Here is a 23777-nt window from a genome sequence, read left to right on the forward strand (position 1 = left end):
AAGCCCGTAATGATAGTTAAAAAAACTTTTATTGTAGTAACTTACAGTTGAAGCTTAAAACAGCATGCATCAATGATAGGAACAAACGGCTGCAGCAATCAGCGTACGGATGTCAGCCTGCCTGACATGTTTCATCGTAACAGATTGCTGCAGCCGTTTGTTCCTATCATTGATGCATGCTGTTTTAAGCTTCAACTGTAAGTTACTACAATAAAAGTTTTTTTATCTATCATTACGGGCTTCACCATGGGTCCTTCATTTTCTTTTCTCGGATATATGATGACTACATGCCTGAATGCCTAATTCTGAAGTGACCATTGGGAGATGTTTATATGTGAAGGAAATCCCACGGATGTTGTGGTCTGATGAGGGGTTCCAGTGGGCTGGATTTGCTGGATGCTATTGAGAATTTATCATCTATGCCTAATCCTTAACACCTTCTGGTAAGCAGACTACATTACCACGTGGTGACGAGTGACTCTTTCTACATCTGCACAATATATTTGGTGATTGGATTCCTCCCACTCTTCAATTTCATTTTTGAACTTTTCAGCGCCCTAATAATTTTTATGCATATGACTGTATATATATTTCAAGAAAGAGCCTAAATCCACCAAATGTGAGTGTGTGATAAAACAAAGAAGGCAATATAGTGCAGTATGACAAGGATTTAATATAAGAAAAACAGTTAAAAACCACTTACAGGAAGCATGAAGTAAATAAGCTCATCTGGCACAGTCCTGTGACACGTCTCACAGGTGACCAGCGGTGTGGAGCAATGATTCCGGAAGACAAGGGGACCTCCGCACCCCCGGAGCCAGCGTGGAACGCAAGCCGGTCGGCTGTGAGACGTGCCAAAGGACCGTGACAGGAGACCGGCCAGACGTCTGCTTTTGGGATTGATGAGCTTATTTACTTCATGCTTCCTGTAAGTGTTTTTAATCTTTTCTTATATTAAATCCTTGTCATACTGCACTTAGAAGCACCTTCTTTGTTTTATACTTTGTCAGAGCCTGCTTCTTTCTTATGGAATGCTGCTGAAGTGCATTACAGATCCTTTGCCTACTGATTCCTTGTCCGCATACAGGCTGTCCTTTGGAGTTCCCGGGCCAATAGTGGGTCTTCTTGCTAGAGCACCCTATACATATCTATTTGTATGCCCTCCTGTAGGAATATGGGGGTGACATAATGACTTTGCTCCTTATGCAACAATGCTCAATGCATAAGGTCTACTAGGATATTTAGTCCCTGAACTGCTGTGCACCTTAAAAAGCTGAGGCTGAGGTACACCCATGCTCCTCACCTACCATTCAAATGCTGTAAAGCAGGGGTCTCAAACTGGCAGCCCTCTAGCTGTTGTGAAACTACAAGTCCCATGAGGCATTGCAAGGCTGACAGTAACAAGCATGACTCCCACAGGCAGAGGCATAATGGGACTTGTAGTTCCACAACAGCTGGAGGGCTTCCAGTTTGAGCCTCCTGCTGTAAAGGGATAATTGAGGCTGGAGTGGTCACATGACTGCAGCTTCACACGCAAGTAAAATGTAGTTGTAGGAACTTATGCTTTAATCCACATGGTGAGCCAATGCAATCAAGTAGAACCAGTCTTCATACACAAAACAAAATGATCCAAAAATGTTATGCAGCACATTGGATGTAATCCATGTCATGGTCATTGTTTGACTTCTACATTCTACATCATGTATCCAGTTTTGAACCATGCAGTACACTGCTCTGAAATAGCATCAAGTGACTAACACATCTGTCATAAATTATTTGAATATCCACAAAGGACTTACTAGAGTTCATTTACTAAAGCTGAAAAGTCCAAAATCTGGTGCAGCTCTGCAAAGAAACCCATTGGCTTCCAGGTTTTATTGTCAAAGCCTAATTGAACAAGCTGAAGTTAGAAGCTGATTGGCTACCATGCACGGCTGCACCAGATTTTGCACTCTCTAGTTTTAGTAAATCAACCTCACTGAGTCAAATAACTCACTATTTATTCTTTTCAATACAAGGCAAGTAATCATAAGACAAAGGAGTATTGCAAGTGTTTTATTAGAATGTATTTAACTTTTTTGGAAGATGTAGACCCATTTTCTTTTTTGCTATAAAAAATATCTAGCAGACACGTCTTCATAAAGTGGTATAATATATACATTTAAATTGTTGTACTCTATAAAAATATATTAAAAGAACCAGAGGTAAATAAGGGTGGCCTTATATGACCTGATGTATCCAAGCCATGTATCTGATTCAGTTACTGCTTGTGACAATCAGGTGAGGGGATAAGTTGTATCTGGATACCCCAAGAGGCAAAAAAAATGCTCAGACTGACAAAAACAGTAATTAATGGAACAAAACAACTTTCCAACTTGCTGGAAAATCTCTACAACAAGCGTGTAGTCTCTGTAGAAAGAGGAACAACATTTTTACTGCACTTAGGTTTTATTCATTCAACAGCAGAGTGGGAGAGATGATGCTTTTATGGGCTGCCCATCATTCTCTGTGTGATGTCTGTCCATCTAAGGCCAGCCTAATTCACTCTTCTGTTTACTCCTTGGCAGGTGAAGGGGTTCTCAGTTTCAGAAACAGCAGGATAAAGCTTATGGGTCCATTTCACTGGCTTCAGAAAGAATCTTAACTGCCCACTCATGCAGGTCTGCAGGGATCCTGTTTAGGAGGAAGAAAACAAATATCACCTTTTGCTACGAACTGTGTAAAAACAGGTCTCAACCCATCAACAAGATTGCAGGTATAATTTTTCTGGTGTTCCTTTCTTCAATGCTTCCGCTACTAGCTACAATGTGCTATCACTCCCCATATTCTGTTGTTTACGTTAGCATCAATTAAAGTGTCATTAAACCTAATAAAAAAAAGAGAGTGTATAGTCTCTGTAAAAAAATCTAAATAATTCTGCGCCTGTTCTTTTTTTTTTTGTTTTTAATAAATTCATTTTGGATAAAAAATACCTGTTGATTCTGCCAGTGACCAATAATAGCTGTTAGTGGTGGCAACAATCTGCAGGGTCATCTACGCTCTGCAAGGTTGCCACATCACGTGCGCATGCCTAAAAGCTGTGTATACGGTTTACTCTGCCTTTCCTCATTAGATCCAAACACCCTGGGCGATGGGTGGGAGGGGGCGAAGTCAAACACACTTACCCACTTACCGCCCAGGCCTTTTGGCTGAAAATACATAGAAGCAGCTGTGTGATCCCTACCTAAAAGAAGGAATAAAAGGTACCGTGGAAGTGATTTTTTTAAAAATACTTTCATTTATTACTTGATTTGGGAGTCCATCCCATACTCTACATAAAAATTATGATTTAGGTTTACAACCACTTTTATTCAAAAGTGATAGGTTAGTTTTGGTAGATGCTGTAAAGTTAAACCACATTACTGTTTCTTTTAGGGAGACCAGTGGAAAAAATATGCATTTAAACCACTGCCTTTAGAGAGAGGGTCTTATCCTTCCCCATGAGACATCCCTTTGGAAGGACTCATCCTTTAAGCAACATATATAGATCTAAAGCTGTTCTGTTCAGCTGCTTTCTCTATTGAAATTGGGCACTGTATATGGCTTCTTCAGGGTTCACTATATCAGGTTCCGTTTCCAGTCTTTTACATTATTTATATTTGAGCCATGGCTTCTAACCAGTATTCTTTGATCTTCAGCAAGATCCCATTTTTTATTTCTTTATGAAATTTACAATACATTAGAATCTAAAGCTTGTCATACACTGCTCAAATTTTGTTCGAATCCTGCTAATTGGTCAAAATTTTAACTGTCTGCAACCCTGTCGACAAACTTCCTCCCTTCTGTCGAAGGAGCTGGTTCACAAATTCTCGGTCATGCAGCTCTTGCATCCAATCAAATGCAAGCTCTGTTTAGGTATTCAGGAACTGGAGCAGTGGCAGCTGAATATAATAGCTGACAGGCGACAAGCTAGACAGCTGACATCTGCCATAGCCTGGAGATCACAACTGCTTGGCAAAATAACTACATGCTGTGCGTAGGTCCGTTTTTTTCCCCCCAAACAATGTGATTGGATTGATGAGACAGCAGCATCTGTGATACATTGGTCATTTGAGAGGAAAGAAGTTAAGTTAAATAGTCTACTTTTTTAAAATATCTGAATCATGCAAAAACTGAAACAGTATTACAGAAAAATAATAAGCATTTTGACGACAGACCATGTTTAATATTACTATGCAGGATATCAGTCTTGATGTTAGCGTTAAGAAAAAAATTAAAAAGTGCTTCAAAGACAACAGACAGAAAATACATTTTGAAGTGCATCCATAGTTCAAAGTTTTTTTGTTGTCTGGGTATTGAATAAGGAAGGAATGGATCCCTGCCAGGTTTTTTATATTCCTGTATGTGTCCCCACTGGGGACACTTACATACAATATACAAAATGTTGTCATTTTAACTGGAACAGGAGTTAAGAGGAAATCTTGCAATGGGTACATCTGTTTGTCTGTCTGTGCCAATTGTTTAAGAGGGAATTTCGCCTTGCTTTTACAGAGAATTAAGCCAGCCATACATGGATTGAAATTTGTCTGGTTTAGCAGGGACTGGCTAAATTTTGACTTATGCATTGGCAGGCTGGTTGTACAGAAGTCGATCTACCGACTTCTGTACAACCAACCAGTCAGGTTTTTCACAATCGATTAGTGCTGTTGGCTATAGCTGGCAGCACTGATCAGTGTATTCTGATGGTGGGAAGGATTTGATGTGGATGGGGTCATTTTTTTTATTCAACCCCTTGGTTGAACGAAAAAAAAAAAATATTAAAGAAGTACAGCCAAAACTCGTTTGGCTGTACTTCTCCTGTTGATCACAGGAGTGCAGTTCAGCTTGCACTACTGTAACTAGGTATCAGCAGACTGCTCTGCTGGCTAAAGCCCGCTGTTGGCTGACATCACAGAACCAATCCAGGCTCCGGCAAGATCGTGACAATGAAGTGGGGATCTGCCCACATGCCTGGACTGGCAACTAACAGGTTTAGCCAGCCGCTCCAGCCCCCTCCAAAGCCCAGCTCTCTAGGGAGCAATTTGGGGGGGGTGCAGAGCAGAGAGCAGTGACCGACAGTCACCAGTATAAGTATGATTCTGCAAGAAAACAAACAAAAACCTATATACTTCTCTTTTAAAATAGGGCCAGCCTTACTTCTTTCTATTGTGTTTTTAAGACGGATTTTTACTATTATCCACTTTATCTAAAACTTGGCTAGATATACACTTTATGTACTTTGCATAGTAAAAAATCATTTTGAATGGGAAGAAACTTGTAAAGTTTTAGATGCATAGCATAGTTTTCTTTTTCAATTGTTTATTGACCTTATAAAAAAATTGTACACGGTACTGTTGTCACAATAAGATTATCAATGTTTTGAAATGTGAAGCGAAAATTGTACCGCCACTTGAAACATTGATTGGGGCTGTGTGTATGTTTCTGTGAGGTTATGAATATTTGTGTTTTGATTTCAATGCTTTTTGTGTACATGTTGTTGTGGTATCAAAAAAATGAAAAATAAAATCTGATTTAAAAAAAAAAAAAAGTACATGAAAAGCGGGGTGAAAGAACAACTGATATCTGACCCAAATTATGTACAATCAACAAACACTGCACTTCTATATCCCAGAGACTGCTTCCATAGAGGTCCAAACTGGCTAAATAAAAACCTCAACTGTGCAAATTTGATGACCGAATTTTCCTTCTGTCATAGACATAAGGGGGACAATTTGTGAATTACCCACACAAAATATATGAAAGTTTATAGCATGACACTTACCTCACTGCCTTCACACGAGTACAGAGATCAGTTGATGGATTCTTGTACTTATACTGGAAAGACTTGTTGTCATAGTGTGTCTAAGAACAAAAAATAGTTGCTTATATTGTCTGTAAGGCCTGCAGATACAGCAAGCTATCTGGTCAATATTGTACGAATACTTAAAATGTAGGCAGATCATTTTTAAAAACTTGGACCACAGCAATTTTTACAGTTTGTTTGGCTAGAAAAAAGGTTATTTACAAAGGAAATAAACATTTTTTCTAATATTGTGCTTTTTTTTTTTAATGGTACTAAAAAAATTAACAAAACAAAAAAAAAAAAAGTTTAAATATTAAATGGTTAATAAAATGAAAACAAGCAAATAAAAAAAATAAACAAACAAAAAACAGAATGAAAATGATAGCCAAGAGCCATTCCACACTGCTGTGCTGTGGCCAAACGGGCTGTACCTGCATTTTTTAATGGTACTAAAAAATGAATAAACAAAACAGAAAAAAAAAGTTCAAATGTTAATAGAAATAAAATAAAAATAACAAAAAACTGAAGGAAAATTGTAGCCAAGGGCCATTTTACACTGCTGTGGCCAAACGGGGTGCACCCTCTGTTTCCCATAGACTTTCTATCAGAGCATGTGTTTGGTGCGTATTCTGAAAGCACATCAAAGGCGCAGCATGCAGGACTTTTGATGCGCTTTCAGAAAATGCACCAAAAACGGGCAATCTAATAGAAAGTCTATTGGGGAACTACAGGTTAACAGTGCAGCAGTGGGAAACAGCCCTTAAGGCTGGGTTCACACTATTGCGAATTGGATGCGGTTTCCTTGCATCCAATTCGTATGTCAGGACTGGCTCTCAATGGAGGCGGTTCACACAGCCCTGGGGGAGCTGAGGAGCGAATTGCACAGGAGTCCTATGTGTCTTCTGGTCCATTTCAAGTCCAAATTTAGCCAAAAATTCAGACCGAAATCAAACCTGAAACGGTGAACAGGGACGCTCCGGACCCCTGCTGTGAGCTGCTCTGCACAGAGATGTGAACCCAGCCTTAGGGAGAAGGTGAAATAGGTAACTGGGTGAAAGGTTAATAAAAAGTAAAATAGCATTTCATAAAAAAAAAAAACAAAAACACATACACTTGTTTTTTTTAACTTGTCAAGTTGCTTTAACAGGAATAATATGCAGGTCAAAGATGACCCTTTCAATCTGCAGATGAATGGAAGTAAATAAATGTATGAAATCTTTTAAAATGCTGCTTAGAAAGACCATTTTTTGACAGCAGTGGCTGCAATAGTTTCTGTATAACACAGCAAATCCTGGCTGTCAATTTGACAGCAGGGAATAGCTGACAAATGTAGCAGAAGGGAGCCACAACAGGGCAGAAGGACAAAGCATGATACATATGCCTGTGTACTTTAACAAGGTATTTTTGCCTGTGAGTATAGTGCCCAACGTCCACAACTGCTTAAAATTGAATTCAGGTAATAATTTAGAACTGCACCAGTACAGCAACCAGCTATTCAAATTCATAGTATCTGTTCAAAAATGTTTAAAGTGGCCATAAATGACAATCTGCTTGTTTTCTAGGGGCTGTAAAGGGTGCTTGTAGCATTCAGATGAGCTTGCTATTACACATGGGGCTTTTACAACATTTCAGTGTAAACCTTGAGGTTTTACACGTCTGATAATGAAAACACATGCATTTTAATGTGCAAATGCACTGTGTAGCATTTTTATGTGCTTGAGTACATTTTTAACACATTTTCAGTATTTATTTCCTGGAAAAGAGGGTAAATTCCCTGTACAGTTCTATGTAAAAGATGCACATAAAACAACAGGTCTTCACTATTGCCTGACTGAACGTCGGTACAATATTATAAATACCAGAATGGACTACTTTCTGTAATGTTAAGGCAGAAAGGAGTGTGGATTATTTTTGATAATTCTCAAAGTATATGGAATCATAAACACCAGTCCACGGCAAAGCTGAGTCATGTACCTATTCGTCAAAGGCTAATTTTTAGGCAGGAGCCAAAAAACCTACCAGAATGTTATTGGAACATGGAACAGAATCAGCACACCTGAAAGTAAAGCTATCCAAACACAGAGGAACATTCTGGGTTGTATTGCATCATGTGTTTTAAAAGGAATGATCGTGTGATCAGTGTGACTTTTCAGTGCTGCTACATGAAAGATTAATGATTAGAGAAAGAAAACATTAGTTCTAAGTATTTGGAACTGTAGATCAGGCCAGATAAAAGGCTTACACAGTAAACGACTAGCAAATGAGCACCTACTGAAGTGGACAATCCATCCAAGGCATGCCTGGACAAAACATTTATCGGTTCCATAGTTTTAACCACATACTTTGTTTTCTGAAATATGTATATATAAATAGAAATACAGATACGTGTTTTAATATACCCCCCCCCCCTCTCCTTTTTTCAACTCCTTTCACTCATCTTTATTCTTTTCTCTGCTTTTTTGAAAATGTAAAATACCTTTGTCAGTATTTCAGACTCTCCACCCACTTGCGACTTAAGTTTATCACATTTCTCATTTTATTTAAACAGATTTATTTGTCTTCCTGCTCTGAGCAAATTCAGTAGCTTGGTTTTTAGTAATTACTGCTTTTTTGATCAATTTCTGCTGATGAGAATAATAAGGCTCTTTTTTGTATTCTAACTGTTGACCCAGGACCGGATCTGCTAGTCAAGATGACTAATATGTAATGCATGGGACCCTTAACCTGAGAGCCAAATGCTGGTCCAGAGCCAAATGCTGGTCCAGAGCCAGATGCAGGAAGAAGAGGTTTTGTCTCATGAAGAAAAACCTAGGGTGGAAGACCTGAGAATCACACCGAGTTATGCATTCCATATCTGATAACAGAGCTTGCGAAAAGTAGACTACCTAGCTTTAAGTATCACAGGAATCACAAGCTCAGAGATACCCTTGTACCTGAGAACTTGAATTTTAACAACCATGACAGCCAGCCAGTGACCATGGAGCAGGATGGCAAATCAGTCCTTAGGACAGAAGGTCCTGACAATCTGGCAGAGCCCATGGAGCATCCACAAGGAGTCTTGCCAGGTCAATGTACCACATCCAGGTGGGCCAATCTGGAGCAATGAGGACTTATGCCCCATTCTTGATCCAGTTAAGAAGAAGAGGAAGATATTTCAGAGGAGAAAAGGCATAAAACAAGGAAAACTGATCCAACGGAACCACCAGAGCATCCACTGCTTATGTTAGAGGATCCCTGTACCTGGAGACAAACTCATCCAGTTTGTTGTTGAGCCTGGAGGTCATTGTCCAGCTCCTTATACCTGCAGCACAGGTCCTGAACACCCTTGGTTGCAGGAACCACTGCCCCAGGTTACCTGAGAAGTCTACCTGACACCTGAAGAATACATGTTTGACAAAGATGGTAAACAAAGTTCTGCTCAAGACAGGATTTGATCTACCTCTTTCGTGGCAGTGAGACTTCTGGTCCTTCGCTGATGATTGATGTACACCACTGCCATGACAGTGCATGAATGAATTTGCATTGGATGACTCTCCTACGAAGACACAGCCTTATCACCTGAAATTCCAGGATGTTGACCGGGAGAAGAAGCTCCTCTGACGACCATTTCCCAAGCACCAACAGAGAAGAACTCCAGGCCGAGAAACCTGGGCCAGCAGTTCTGGGACAAAATGATTCTCGGTAATAGACAAATAGATCTGTCTAGAAACCAGATCACTGTGTCCAATGTCAACAGAATGTTATGTTTTAGAGATGTGAGTGAAACTGGACATATGGAAGTACACTGAAGGACGCTGCCATCAGACCTAGAAATGCATAAGTGGAGAATGGAGACTGGAATTTCTTCTGTGGAAGGAACACCTGGACTAGACCCAGATACTCCAAATGATAAGTCGGTTCCAGGGACAATTTCTAAAAGTTCAGGATCTATCCAATTTGTTGTAACAACCAGGTAATCAGCACCATGTTTTCTGACACAGCCCACACTTTCTGTTCTTTCAACAGGAGGTGGCTTAACTACCCTACCAAGGAGATGCCACTAGAGCAGTGCAGCAGGGCTAGTACTTGATGAAAACCCAAGGTGCAGAGAAGAGGCCACACTGCAAGGACACTAATCGGTAGTGCAGGGGTCCCACACAAAGTACAGGACTCGCTGGTATGCTGGAAAGATGGAGCATGTAGGCAAGTATCTCTGATGTCCACAGAAGCCAGATTTGGTAGATTTCATGTGGAATTTATGAACCTGAAAGAAGACATTGAGTGTTTTGAGATCCAGAATGGAGCAAATGCACACTTTGGGTCTTGGAGGGATGAACAAATTGGATAGAAACCCCTGGAACCATTCTGCCACAGGAACTTGGACAATGCCACCTTGACCCAGAAGACCCAAGAGTGCCCGATAGAGATTTGCTAACATATGTCATGACATGGGAAGGTTGGAGTAAACTGTGGAGAGGGCATGGATTGAAACACCACTATGTAGCCTTTGAATACAGTTTCCTGTACCCAAGCGTCTGAGATGCAAGCTGTTGAAGCATCCACATAGGTTAGCAAACATCCCCCAACTCTGAAAAGTGGGGACGCACCCTCATGCAGAGGAAGGCTTACCTAAGGATTTGGCAGACTTTGAATGCCAGGACATGGCATTGAGGGAGTATTCTTCTTAACAGTTAGAGAGAAGGAGAAAACTGCACTCTGTCCCTAAGGCTTTTCCCGCTAAGGAAGATGGGTGCTCATGCCAACAGTGCCATCCATGATGATGTTGTCAGGATCTGGTCAGCTTTCCCTTGAAGGCTTTGCCAATCAAACGCTTTTTACATAGGGGTTCCGCAGTCCACCCCTTTAGTTAAAGTGCCCTATGCATATGTACTGACATGAGACATATTAAGAAATTAGATGGAAGGTTTCCAGCAAGCTGTCACAGCTGAAATTTAACACTACAGTCATTTGCTCCACACATTCTACATGCGAGGGATCAACAGCAGCAGCGGTCAGATCTCTTTTTGAGGAATTTTGACCAGTCAGACAATATTTGGCAAAGTATGGTCACAGCCAGAATTGGATGAAGGGCAGGGCCAACCAGAAGTACAGAGTTATAGAAAGGGCTTTTAATCACTTATTAGATAGATGATTATAGACAGGCATGTGCTCCACCAGAATAGTAAGTGCATTGTTAAGGTAGGAAACTCCCAGATTCACAGTGGGAATAGACCTATTATTTAAAAAATCCTCACCAAAATAATACAAGGCTAAAAAGTGCTTACTAGGAGCAAACAGGTTATTTTGATGCTTCCAATTTCAATAGAAAAAACAGTTGGAAAAGCGGGTGTATTGGGAAGGTCTTTGGTCTTTGTGGCCTTAGGTGTGTTTAACAGCTCAAGACTGGAAACAGTAGTACTAAAAGCAACAGGCTGATCCTCTAGTTTAGGAGTGGTGTGAACTGCATCAATCAGAGCTGAAATGGTCTACTTTAATTTGGACCTAATAGCAGTAGCCAACGCAGCGGTAAACTAATCAGTCAAAGGACTGGCACAACTCAGAATCAGACAGCCTCTGCAGCTTATGGCTCAGAGTATGCTAAAGTGGTCAGAGGCAGCAAATAACTGGGTAATTTAGGTCAAAGTCTTGCATGACCATTGTAAAAGGGGAGAATATCAAGCCACACTCGTCAGAGCCAAAGAGGACTTCTAGTACAGGCCAGACTCTAAGAGATGGAGATAACATGATTCCAGGCTGCAGACGTCAGCACCATCAGTAGTTGTGTTGCAAGAAGCCCAGAAGCTGTTAGAGTGTGGGCTAGGGGCACCCAGTACAGTGGGACTGGCTGTCCCCCACCCCCCTCCATCCACTCTAGAATCAAATATTTTGCAACCACATAGTAAGGCAACATATAGGCTCAGTGTAAGAGGCAGGGCCTCACATACCCATGAAACCCAAACAACTGGTAGCAGGTGAGAGTTGGATGGCCTAGGTTGACACTATTCCCAGTGGGCGGGCAGCAGGAACGGATTCGAATTCTAAGTGCCACATGGCTCTTTGCAAGCATGAGCACCAGCAGAAATATCCTTCCTCTATGCTGTATGGTGGGGAAAGAGCATGGAGTGCACACACATGACACTCCTACCAGTGGATGACATCAGCGCTCAATTCCATGACATTAACCCATTCCACATCAAACCTGGTAAGAATGGGAAATAATGGAGCCCTGTGCCCTAACTAGATATGGTAGATCCCAGTGCTCTCTCCGACCAGCCTACTCACTGTCTTTAGAGACAGGACAAGGACTAAGGCAATGCCAGCAGCTCTAAACCAGGAAAGTGCTCCGCAGCCAACTTTACCAGCACCCAGAGTATGGACGAATACTTTAAAACCCAGGTTAACAAAGGCCATGCTAGGGCGCCGCAATCAAAAGACACAAAGTTCTAGCAGTGATTTAGAGAAGAGTCTCAATTAAACACAAAAAAAGAAAAAATACCCAAGTTAGTTTTAAACACAGCAGAGCCAAAAGAAAAGAATTCCATCCTCCCAGCACAGTAGGAAAAAATTGAGGTACGCTGGTAGTAGGAGGGGTTATTCTGGGTTGGCCTGCAGTTTTTTGCTTGCTCTGTCCAATGCTCCTGTAAGCAGCAGTATAACCTGAAGGTTAAAGTGGTTGTAAAGGCAAAAGCTTTTTTACCTTAATGCATCCCTCCCACTTTTCAGAGTTGGGGGATGTTTGCATACTCACCTGAGACCAATTTCGGTCCAGCGCTGCTCTCTCTCTCCTCACTGTTGCTGTCAATTAAATCCAGTGACGAGGAAGCACTGAGTGTGTCAATAGACACATACAGTGTGGTTTGGGAGTGAGGCGGCACGAGTTCCTGCCTAGCAAGTGGCTTGCTAGCAGGGTAATCTAAGGCAAAAGGAGCTAGGAGCAATGTCAGGGGACCCCAGAAGAGGAGCACCAAGGCTGATCTGTGCAAAACCAATGGTAGGTAAGTATAAACATGTTTTCCGTTTAAAAAATTCCTTAATATCACTTTAAAGATTTCTTGTGTTCTTCAATATGGTACAAAATATGATGACTGCAATAGTTTGCAGAAAAAAATAATAGCATTCCTCACCATTTTAGTCTTCTTCATTTCTAGAACAGGTGCTTGCAAGTTAGAGGTCTGTCCCTGAGATATGCTAGAAGGACCTTTCGAGACAATTCTGCTGGTTGATGGCAGGTTTGCCGCAGGCAATTCATTCTCAGAGTTTTCTACAATCTTCATTTTTGATTTACTCACAAATTCTAGACAGGGTTTATTAGGCAGTTTTTTGTCTCTGAGTGGAGCTGTCCCAGATGCTACTGCAGTTTCAATGCTTGCCATTTTATTTACCTGTTCTGTCCTTGTTTGCTTTTTATCCATACAGGAGCCATTAGTGGTCTTGCTTCTTTCTTCAACATTGCAGTTAGTTTCAGTCTGGGCTCCATTGTTTGTAGTAGGCACAGAAGAAATCACAGCAACTGCCCAATCTGGCATTTCTCTATGTACAGGTGCTCGTTGAGCTGCGGCAGGGAGTATGGTATCTAGATCTTCTGGAGCTTGCTTCCTCTTCACTGCCCTCCACTCCCTGGGGCTATGACAGGTCTCATTATTCCTCTTACTGGTTTCTGGGAAAATGTTTCTAATAATGTTAGAATCACGTTTGCTTTCTGAACCATGAGATAAAATGGGACTTATAGGCAGTTTTCTTTCCAAGGCTACTTTTCCTTGTGGAGAAGTGTGTATCAAACTTGAGGAATCTTGGACAAGAGGTATCAAGCCAAGCAAGCTTTGGCTACAGTCTGAAAGTCTCCTCTGACTGGAGGAAAGAGCAGAATCAGATTGCGGAGCTCCTGTCTGATTTGAGCTTGAAGAGATTTTTGCTTCAGGCTCTGCCTGTTCAGATGGTAGTTTACAAAGCTTCAGTGGGGGGATCTCATCCTGACTTTCAGAGGAGCGAAGCATAGACTTATCTTGATGGTAGTGAAGTATATCTGGTGTGGTGTCTGAATCAGTAGCTGGGTCTTTCTCACTGTTCTGCTGAGCGATAGAAGGGTCTGAGGCAGCTAAAAATAATACAAGGAAAAAAAAAAAATAGGTCAATAATAAAAACAGACCGCTAACTGACAGCACATTTTTGTACAAGAATGGTAAACCTTTTGCTTATTCACATACAATATTTCATCATCTTCAGCTCTTAAACTTTGTGAAGGATTATAATGTAGTAAATATAACAATATTTTCTAGACTGCAAAAAGCTCCAACTTCTAATGCACTAATGCTAGTTCTATACATTCAGTATTGTTAAGATGTGTCTAGCAACAAAATAAAAAAAATATGCATATATAAACCATTTACTGAAAAAGGATTGTCAGTCTTTTAAAAATATCCCTACTAGCCCTTGTCTGTTGTCTTTTTACCTGTGTGTTAGTTTCAGTCTGTAAAGTAATGTGTTGGCAATACTGCCCTGTAATTTGTAGGTTTCCTAGTGCTGGAAAAGGTCCATAGCAGAAAAAGCTCACTATTACCATACAATAATAAACCTAAGTGCAGCCAAAATCACAGACAGAAAAATGAGAACAAGGGATATATCCTAGTGACTGTAAGTTGCAGTATGTCACAAAAGTGAGTACACCCCTCACATTTTTGTAATTTTGTATTTTATTATATCTTTTCATGTGACAACACTGAAGAAATTACACTTTGCTACACTGTAAAGCAGTGAGTGTACAGCTTGTATAACAATGTAAATTTGCTGTCCGCTCAGAATAACTTAACACACAGCCATTGATGTCTAAACCGCTGGCAACAAAAGTGAGTACACCCCTAAGTGAAAATGTCCAAATTGGGCCCAAAGTGTCAATATTTTGTGTGGCTACCATTATTTTCCAGCACTGCCTTAACCCTCTTGGGCAATAGCGTTCACCAGAGCTTCACAGGTTGCCACTGGAGTCCTCTTCCACTCCTCCATGAGGACATCACGGAGCTGGTGGATGTTAGAGACTTTGTGCTCCTTCACCTTCCGTTTGAGGATGCCCCACAGATGCTCAATAGGGTTTAGGTCTGGAGACATGCTCCATCACCTTTACCCTCAGCTTCTTTAGCAAGGCAGTGGTCATCATGGGAGTGTGTTTGGGGTCGTTATGTTGGAATACTGCCCTGCGGCCCAATCTCCGAAGGGAGGGGATCACTCTTAGCTTCAGTATGTCACAGTACATGTTGGCATTCATGGTTCCCTAGTGTAGGCAGTACTCATGCAGCCCCTGACCATGACACTCCCACCACCATGCTATCAGGATGATCCTCGTTAGAAAATGAGCTATGCAGCACATCTGATTGGCTCCTTGTGCGGCTTCACCCTCACCAGCCTGAGTTCTGCTGTACAGTAGAATGCAAGAGGCTGATACCAAGTCAAATTCAGGAACTTACACTGCTTGCATTAACCATTTCAATACTGGACACTTTCAACCCCTTCCTGCCCGGGCAAATTTTCAGATTTTTGCACCGTCACACTTTGAATGACAATTACTCAGTCATGCAACACTGTACCCAAATTACATTTTTATAAACAATTTTGAGACAGATAGAGCTGTGGTATTTGGTATTTGGTGGTATTTAATCACTCTTGGGTTTATTTTTTTTTGCTATATAAACGAAAAAATACAGAAAATTAAAAAAACAAACTATTTTTTTTTTAGTTTCTATCCTAATATTTTTCAAATAATTAATCTTTCTTCATAAACTTAGACCAAAATGTATTCTTGTAAGCACATTTATTGGTCACAACCAAACAATATAAAACATGGATTGCAGCGCTTCTACCATTCGATAATAAAAGTCCAGTAGCATAAAAATGATTGAAAAAATCAAAACAGATTTGTAGCAAGATGAAATGACATATATGAACATAAGTACTTTAACTCTAAGTGAAAGTGCTGCCTCGGATAAATTGGAATATATTCACATATAGAAGAAATTCTTTGCCTAAAAGGCAATGATAGCTCAGACAGAAGGTACAAATCCAGACTGGAGACCGCCACCTTGGACACCACCACTCACAGCCTCTTACCAGATACTGTTGACCCTCTATTAAGGAGGGTCAAACACACTTATCAGATATCCTCAAGCTCCCAATGTGACTCCCCTCGTCTGGTGTCTCCTCAGTATATTTCCAGCTCCTAGCCCCGCTTAAATGAAGCATCCCCTGTATACAGCTTGCATCCACAATTTGATTTGTTGAGAGGCTTTGGTTGCAATTTCCTCGCAGGAAGGTAGGAGGGCAGACAGAAACAATCTGTGGCTTTCAGATTAGTCAGCGGCTAGTGCAGTAGCAGGTTGATCTGGACCAGGAACAAGGTTTGTATGAAAGCTGGAACTGGCACAGGATCTGACTGAACATCGCTTTACATTCTTAAGGCAACCAGTTGAAAGCCACAGATTGTTTGTCTGGTCGGGCTGGGTGAGAGGTGGTTAAAAAAACAAACATAATAATGTACACCTAGCTGTATTCATTTGTGTCTTTTATATCTGCCAGGAGTGAGGACCTGCCCAATTTACTCTAGGAATTAATTCCCTTAATTTGCAGGGATTTCCTCTCACTTCCTGTTTTGACTATGGCACAGGTGTAGAACACATCATTTATCAAACTAATAGTGCTTCACTCCACATTCAAAACATCAGTGTTCCATCAGGACGTGAGTACTGTCCCTTTAACCACTTCAGCCCCGGAAGATTTGGCTGCTCAATGGCCAGGCCAATTTTTGCGATACAGCACTGCGTCACTTTAACTGGCAATTGCGTGGTCATGCGACGCTGTACCCAAACAAAATTTACGTCCTTTTTTTCCCACAAATAGAGCTTTCTTTTGGTGGTATTTGATAACCTCTGCGGTTTTTATTTTTTGCGCTATAAACAAAAGAAGAGTGATAATTTTGAAAAAAAAAACACAAAAAAACAAAAAACACAATATCTTTTACTTTTTGCTATAATAATTATCCCACATTTTTTGTAAAAAAAAACTAATTTTTTCCTCAGTTTAGGCCGATATGTATTCTTCTACATATTTTTGGTAAAAAAACCCGCAATAAGCGTATATTGATTGATTTGCGCAAAAGTAATAGCGTCTACAAAATAGGGGATAGATTTATGGCATGTTTATTATTTTTTTTTACTAGTAATGGCGGCGATCTGCGATTTTTAGCAGGACTGCGATATTGCGGCGGACAGATTGGACACTTTTGACACATTTTTGGGACCATTGACAATTATACAGCGATCAGTGCTAAAAAAAAATATGCACCAATTACTGTATAAATGTCATGGGCAAAGAAGAGGTTAACACTAGGGGGCGATCAAGGGGTTAACTGTGTTCCCTAGGCGTGTTCTAACTGTAGGGGAATGGGACTGTCTAGGAGGAGAGAGAGATCGGGGTTCGTACTTAGTATGAACACATGATCTGTCTCTATTCCCCTGAAAGAACCGGATTTGTGTGTTTACACACACATATCCCGGTTCTCACTCTGTCACAAGTGATTGCAGGGGGCCGGCGATCATCGTGCCCCCTGGGCACTCGCATCGGCTCTGGGCACACGGTGCAGGCGTGCTCACCCCTAGTGGCCAAAAGGCGAAGTGACGCAAGGTAACGTTGTTTCACCCAGCCATGCCATTTTGCCGCAGTAAAACTGCGGCGGCTGGTCGGCAAGCAGTTAAATGTATCTAATGTGAAAACATACTATACCTCAAGCAAATGAATGACACTTCCCCTGAGGAAGCCACGTGACCTTGTGGCGTAATGCGTAGGGGAGGGGCTTGCTGACATCACGACGCACCGAGATACGAGGAGAGTTCAGTATCGGTAACCATACAGTGAGGATTGTTTGCTGTTTCTGTTGGAGTTTTTTTTTTTTTTTTTTTTGAAAAATATTTGAGTTTTACAAAATACAGTAGTATAAAACACAGAGTACATAATAGCTATAAAGCATGTACACGTAGCTTCTCTAATCAGTAAGATAGTTTTATACCTAAACACAGGTGGGGGGGTCAGTAATTCACATTTACCATCGTAGCAGTGTTATTAAGCAATACAGTGCCTGAGAGGCTGTACCTTACACCTCTGTACCTTCAGGAGTGGAAGCAACGTTTGGACATAACTAACTAGTGAACAGATAGATTGGTCTAGTTAAAACAGTGAAACTAAATGATAATACTGAGGCTGGATAGAAGAGAGTACTGGAAGTCAAAAAGCATCATGAGGTTGCGATGATCTTACGGCAGCTTAAAAGTAGAGGGGTCAGAAGCATGAGATATTTTGAGGTTGCCAAGTGAATTGGTAAGATCTTTCTTGTGGTACCAATCTGTAAAATGGAATGGTTGCATTATATCTTGCATTGTTTGTTGAGTGAATGTGGCTTCCATATAGCTTCTCCATCTCTTGAAAAAGCGTGAGGCAGAACGAAAGTTCAATGTTATGGTGTCTAATCTCTCCAAGTAAAAGAGTGAAGTCATGGCTTTTTTAACCGCCGTCAGATTAGGTGGTGTTGATGTGATCCAGTGAGACATAATAGTCCTGCAGGCAACTAAGAGACATAGATGAGCCCATTGTGGAATATTCTGTAGGTCCATCGATGATGAGGAGGATGATGGTGGTATACTGAACAAGCATAAGAGACAGTCTTTTGGTATCTGCGTTTTATTGATTCTGTTGATCTAGGCTATCACAGCGTTTGAATAGTTAGTGACAGTCGTGCAGTCCCAAAGTCGGTGGAGCAGTGTGGGGCGAGGCATGGAACACCAGGGACATTGCGCTTGAGTTGGGTCTGCTTTGTTAAAACGGAACGGAAAGTAGGCCCTGTGAATGATTTTAAATTGTGTCTCACGCCATGTTACTGATGCCGTAAGTTTGCGGATATGCCTGTATCCCTCAAGGATTTTTCCGGCAGATCGTTGTCACCCATTATGTGAGACCATTTTTGGAATGGCTTGAGGCAGTATTTCCGTGATTGGTGTTGGATGAGGTAGGAGTAGATATTGGAGATAGAATAATCATTGCTTTGAAGTACAGTGTCGATGAAGAACATTTGAAGGGGATCGGACTCAGGCCCACAGCAAGACCTTAAATAATCGGTGAGTTGGTGATAAAAAAAGATGTGTGTTAGCGGCAGTGAGAATTCCCGCATCAAGGTTTGAAAAGGTTTAAATTCACCTGGTTTGTCGTGGTAAATGGATGTTATGCTCGTAAGGCCCCTGAGTTTCATTGACTAAAAGCTTTGTGCAGAGTGGATGGGAGGAATATAGGGTTTCCTTGGATCTTTAGGTGGCGGGAGATGCTAGAGGGCAGGCCGAGTAATTTTCTGACCTCTCTCCAGGTGACGACTTTATCTCTGAAAAGTACACTTGTCTTGAGGTGGGGAGGCAAAGTATTAGAATGAAGGATGGCTGAAAGGTCATAGGGGGAAGTCATAGCGCCTTCAAGTGCAGAATTGGAGTGTTTAGACCTTCCAGTCAATCAATCTAGGCCCTGTCTAAGTAAACAAGCTAGGTTATAGAAATGTATATTGGGTAGTCTTGTGCCGCCATCGCCCTTCGGGAGACATCATTTTTGTAGCGCAATGCATGGTTTCTTGCGAGACCATATAAAAACAGTTAACGCTCTCTGAATTTTTTGTACATCAGAGTGTCTCAATAAGAGAGGTATGGTCTGCATTGGATAAAGCAGGCGCGCAAATGACACCATTTTAAAAAGGTGGCATCTCCCAAAAAGCGAGAGAGGGAGGGCCCCCCAAGCTTCCAACTCCTTCACAATTTTGGTTATTAAGGGGGGATAGTTGAGTAAATATAAAGAAGATGGCTCACGACCTATACGAATACCCGAGTATGTGATATGCTGAGTTGCTAGGGCGAGTGGAGATAAATGTCTCCATTTAATAGATAGGCGTGCGTGTAGTGCTAAAACTTCACTTTTGTCAAAATTTATGCGGAAGCCAGAGCAAAGTCGGAAGGCCGCAAAGAGTTGTTTGAGTCTGTCAAAGTCTGATATGGGATCGGTAGAGAATAAGAGTATGTCGTCCGCGAACAGGACGGAGTGGAGAATTTGGTTACCCAACGTGATGCCACTAACCCCATTAGACGAATTGAGTACTTTAGATAAGGATTCAATCGCAATGTTGAATAACAACGGGGACAGGGGGCATCCCTGCCTTGTTCCCTTTGCTAAGGGGATTTTGTCGGAGACAAAGTCAGGGGTGACCAGACGCGCTGTTGGGGAGGCATACATTTGTAATAAGAATCGCATAATTTGACCCGAAAAGCCGAATTGTTCCATTACTCTGAAAAGCCAGGAGAAACGAATGTTATCAAAGGCTTTTTCAGCGTCAGAAGACATAATAACGACGTCTTGGTCAGGGTGGGTTTTAGCGTATTCTAAAGCCATTAAAACCTTGCAAATGTTCAGGGTAGCTGAACGTCCTGAAACAAAGCTGGACTGGGCTGAGTGTAGTAAAGATGGAAGTAGGAGAGCCAAGCGTGATATTTTAGACAGGATTTTTACATCAACGTTAATTAATGAAATTGGACGGTATGATCCTGGCAATAGGGGATCTTTGCCTTTCTTGGAAATCAGTTTGATGTGTGCCTGTGTCCCTGTGGGAAGATAGGGGCCCCCATCCCACATGGCTGCGTATACATGTTTCAGGGTGTCAGGGATAAAGTTGCTTGTTAATTTGAAAATTTCCGCCGTGTAACTGTCCGGGCCTGGGGCTTTGGCAGACGCCATGGATTTAATCCTAAGCCGGATGTCGTCCGTGGTAATAGGAGCATTAAGTGCCTCCAATTGTGTATTTTGAAGTTTGGGCAGACGTATCTTGGCTAGCAGAGCTTCTGACGTAGGTTGGTCAGTTGGGTCAGCTCTATATAAAATTTGTGTAGTACTCTGTAAGTAATTTGCTAATTTCAGCAGGCGAGGTAACCAGGGAGCCGGCCGCATTTCTCAGGGTAGAGATATGAGTAGGACGGCTTGGTCCTGAACATAATTTAGCCAGTAACTTGCCCGCCTTGTTACCAAACTTGTGGAAATAAAGAGTAGAGTATGATGTTTTGGCCGCTTCATGTTGTTCAAAGATCAAAAGTACCTTTAGCTTGCCGCCACTCTTGTATGTTATCAGAGGCACGGTTTAGTGTTAGCCGCTCACGAGCCAAGCGTAAAGCTTCGCTGGCCTGCCTATATAGTTGTCTGGCCCGTTTTTTAAATTGGGCGGTATATGAGATGATTTTCCCCCGTAAAAAAGCTTTGCCAGTTTCCCAAAAGAGGTTCGGGTCAGAAATGTGAGCTCCGTTTGTGGAAATGTATTCTTCCCATGCTTCATATAGTACGTGTCGGAAGTCTTCACTATCCGCCAGGTATGAAGGGAAGCGCCATGTGGGGGAGGGAGATGAAGGTTTAGCCTGAGTTATGTGTACAGCAATAGGGCTGTGGTCCGAAATTCTGGTGTCATTTATGTCTGGAGCACTTATTGCGGAGATTAAAGCTGGGGAGGCAAAAAAGTAATCTATGCGAGAAAAAGTGTTATGTGGGGGTGAAAAAAAAAAGGTATATTCTCGATCCGTAGGGTGCATTAAACGTCAAATGTCGATGAACTGCATGGAAGCGATGGATTGTGCTAGGAGAGTAGAGTCCGGTGTAGGGGGGGGGGGGGATAGGTACGTGACCTACGTGTTGGGTCACACGTGCGATCTGCCAGTGTGGACATAACAGAGTTAAAGTCTCCACCCACTAAGTGTAGCTTCTCAGGAGCAGTGAGTACCCACTGCACCATATCTTGAAAAAAGGAAGTATCAAGCGAGTTAGGAGCATAAATGTTGGTGATAGCAACTGTTTTGTCGCCTAAGGTCATATGTAGGGTTATTTTGCGGCCTGTCGAATCAGCCCTGACATCCCTGACAGTATGTCGTAGGTCTTTGTGCAATAATATAGCAACTCCTGCCTTACGGCCTACTGCCGGTGAGCCATATACAGAGCCCACCCACAGTTTTCGAAGGCGTGTTAAATCGTCTGAGGACAGGTGTGTCTCCTGAAGCAGAGCCACATCTGCCCGGAGACGTCGTAAGTGTCTAAGGATTGACATGCGTTTATTTGGCGAGCGAAGCCCTTTAACATTCCACCAAACAAACTTTAGGTGACTCCCATCGGTTGAAGATGACATGTCTGGAAATAAACAATGTATTGGGTTAGACGCTTGCAATGGAGCCTCTCTGTGGGTACAGTATCAACCATCCGGGAGTCACCAAAGTGTTGTAGGTCTACTGAGAGCGTAGGTACAGAACAGGTAAACATGAATTTCAAATCTTCTAAACAACAATAAAGAAAGAACAGTAACAAAGCAGATTTTCGGTTAAAGAAAAACCAAATACACATGGTGGACACTTTTTTCCACATGAGGTTAAACTACCTATCATATCCCCCGCCGGTCGCTAGCTCCTCAAGTAGGGGCAAGATGCGGGCTATGGGGAGTGGAGGGAGGGAGGAAAGGAAGGAAACGATGGGAGGGGAGGAAGGAGGGAGATGGGTAGTGGGTAACAGGGAAGGGTAGTCAGAGGGGAGAAGTTCAGGGAAAGAGCATACCATATCTGGACAATGGGGTAGGCTCAGATGAGTGAGGGTTCAGCTCATGGGCCTAATCTTCAGAGGGGTATTGGCTGCGACTATTTCATGAGCCTCTAGAGTGACCCTCTAAACAAACAGCATGCGGCCTTATTGGTAACTGGAATAGCAAACTAAGAAGCAAATAAACGTCGAGCAACAGGCTGACACAAGTACTGCGTCAGAAAGTTCATACATGAAAAAGTGAAATAAAAATAAAAGTAAATAAAAAGAGAGATAAGGGGGGGGGGGGGGGTAATATTACCTGTCTGTGCAAGCACGACTGGAGAAGGTGAGTCTCTGAAGTCCTTCAGCGATTCCCAGAGCGGTCCTCCTGGTGGGTGAAGCGGCTGCGTTTATATGGAGGTTTGGTTGGGCTGCGTTGATGTTTAGGCGGTGCAGTTGGAGAAGACGTTGATGTCAATGGTGAGCCCTCTGCAGAGTTGCTATGTTCCATCTCGGTGCCCCGGGCATTTATGTAGTTTTCCGCCTGGTCAGGTGTGGTGAAAGTGAGGTATTCTCCTTCATGCGTTTGGATGCGGAGGATAGCTGGGTAAGCTAAGGAGAACCGGATTTGGTTGTTGTGTAGACTTGAGCAGATCGGCGAAAACGCTTTATGTTGTTCCATCACCTCCATGGAATAGTCCGCCATCCACAGTTAAGGAGCGCGAGCGGCGAAATTTTTGCATTATGGCATTCTTGTCAGCATAGTTGAGATATTTGACTATGACGTGACGAGGTTAGGTGCGGCTTTCTGAGTATTGACCCATGCGGTGTGCACGTTCAATAGTGCAGGGTATGCGGAGGCCCAGTTGCTCGGGGATGGTTTTTGCGCAGATATTTGTGAGCTGGGTAGCGGATACCGATTCTGGCAATCCAATTCTACGCAAATTATTCCTTCTCAAACGATTTTCCAAATCGTTGAGTTTATTCCATATGTCCCTGTTCGTGGCAGTAATGCGCGCGATCGAGGCAGAGGAAGCTGTAAATTCATCTTCCAAGGATGATATCCTCTCCTCCACATGAGTGATTCTCTGTGCCTGCGCTTGTAGTTCTATTTGGAGCTGTTCCAGTCCTCTGTGAACTGCTACATCCACAGTGGATGTTAGTGTGGGGCCCAACAGTGTTACCACTGCTTGTGCTATGCCAGCAGGGAAGGCAGGATCCGTACCTGTCAGTTCTGGAGCCGAGGGAGGCTGTGGCTGCGTCTTTAGCAGCTCTGGCATGCCTGGAGCGGCCGCCACCTTGGCTGTGTCTGCCGCTGTCTCTCCCGCGGGGGGTATCGTGGAGGATACCGCCCGGGCATATGTGTGCT

The 23777-nt window shown here is 42.3% G+C and overlaps 1 protein-coding gene across 3 annotated transcripts in view; it reads right to left on the reverse strand.

Annotated features, from left to right (window-relative positions):
• Positions 1–2039: 2039 nt before the first annotated feature.
• Positions 2040–23777, reverse strand: part of ACD (ACD shelterin complex subunit and telomerase recruitment factor) — an 89409-nt gene continuing 67671 nt past the window's right edge. For 2 of the 3 annotated variants that reach the window (XM_073630974.1, XM_073630973.1), the window contains 3 exons: positions 12925–13895; positions 5801–5880; positions 2040–2673 (listed from right to left, as the gene is read on the reverse strand). In XM_073630974.1, the coding sequence (XP_073487075.1) occupies positions 2607–2673; positions 5801–5880; positions 12925–13895 (1118 nt within the window). In that variant the 3' untranslated portion in view covers positions 2040–2606. The remainder of the gene's footprint in view (positions 2674–5800; positions 5881–12924; positions 13896–23777) is intronic. The other variant, XM_073630976.1, reaches the window with a different exon arrangement.

Source organism: Aquarana catesbeiana, linkage group LG05, assembly GCF_042186555.1.
Source record: "Aquarana catesbeiana isolate 2022-GZ linkage group LG05, ASM4218655v1, whole genome shotgun sequence".
Classification (NCBI taxonomy): Eukaryota; Metazoa; Chordata; class Amphibia; order Anura; family Ranidae; genus Aquarana; species Aquarana catesbeiana.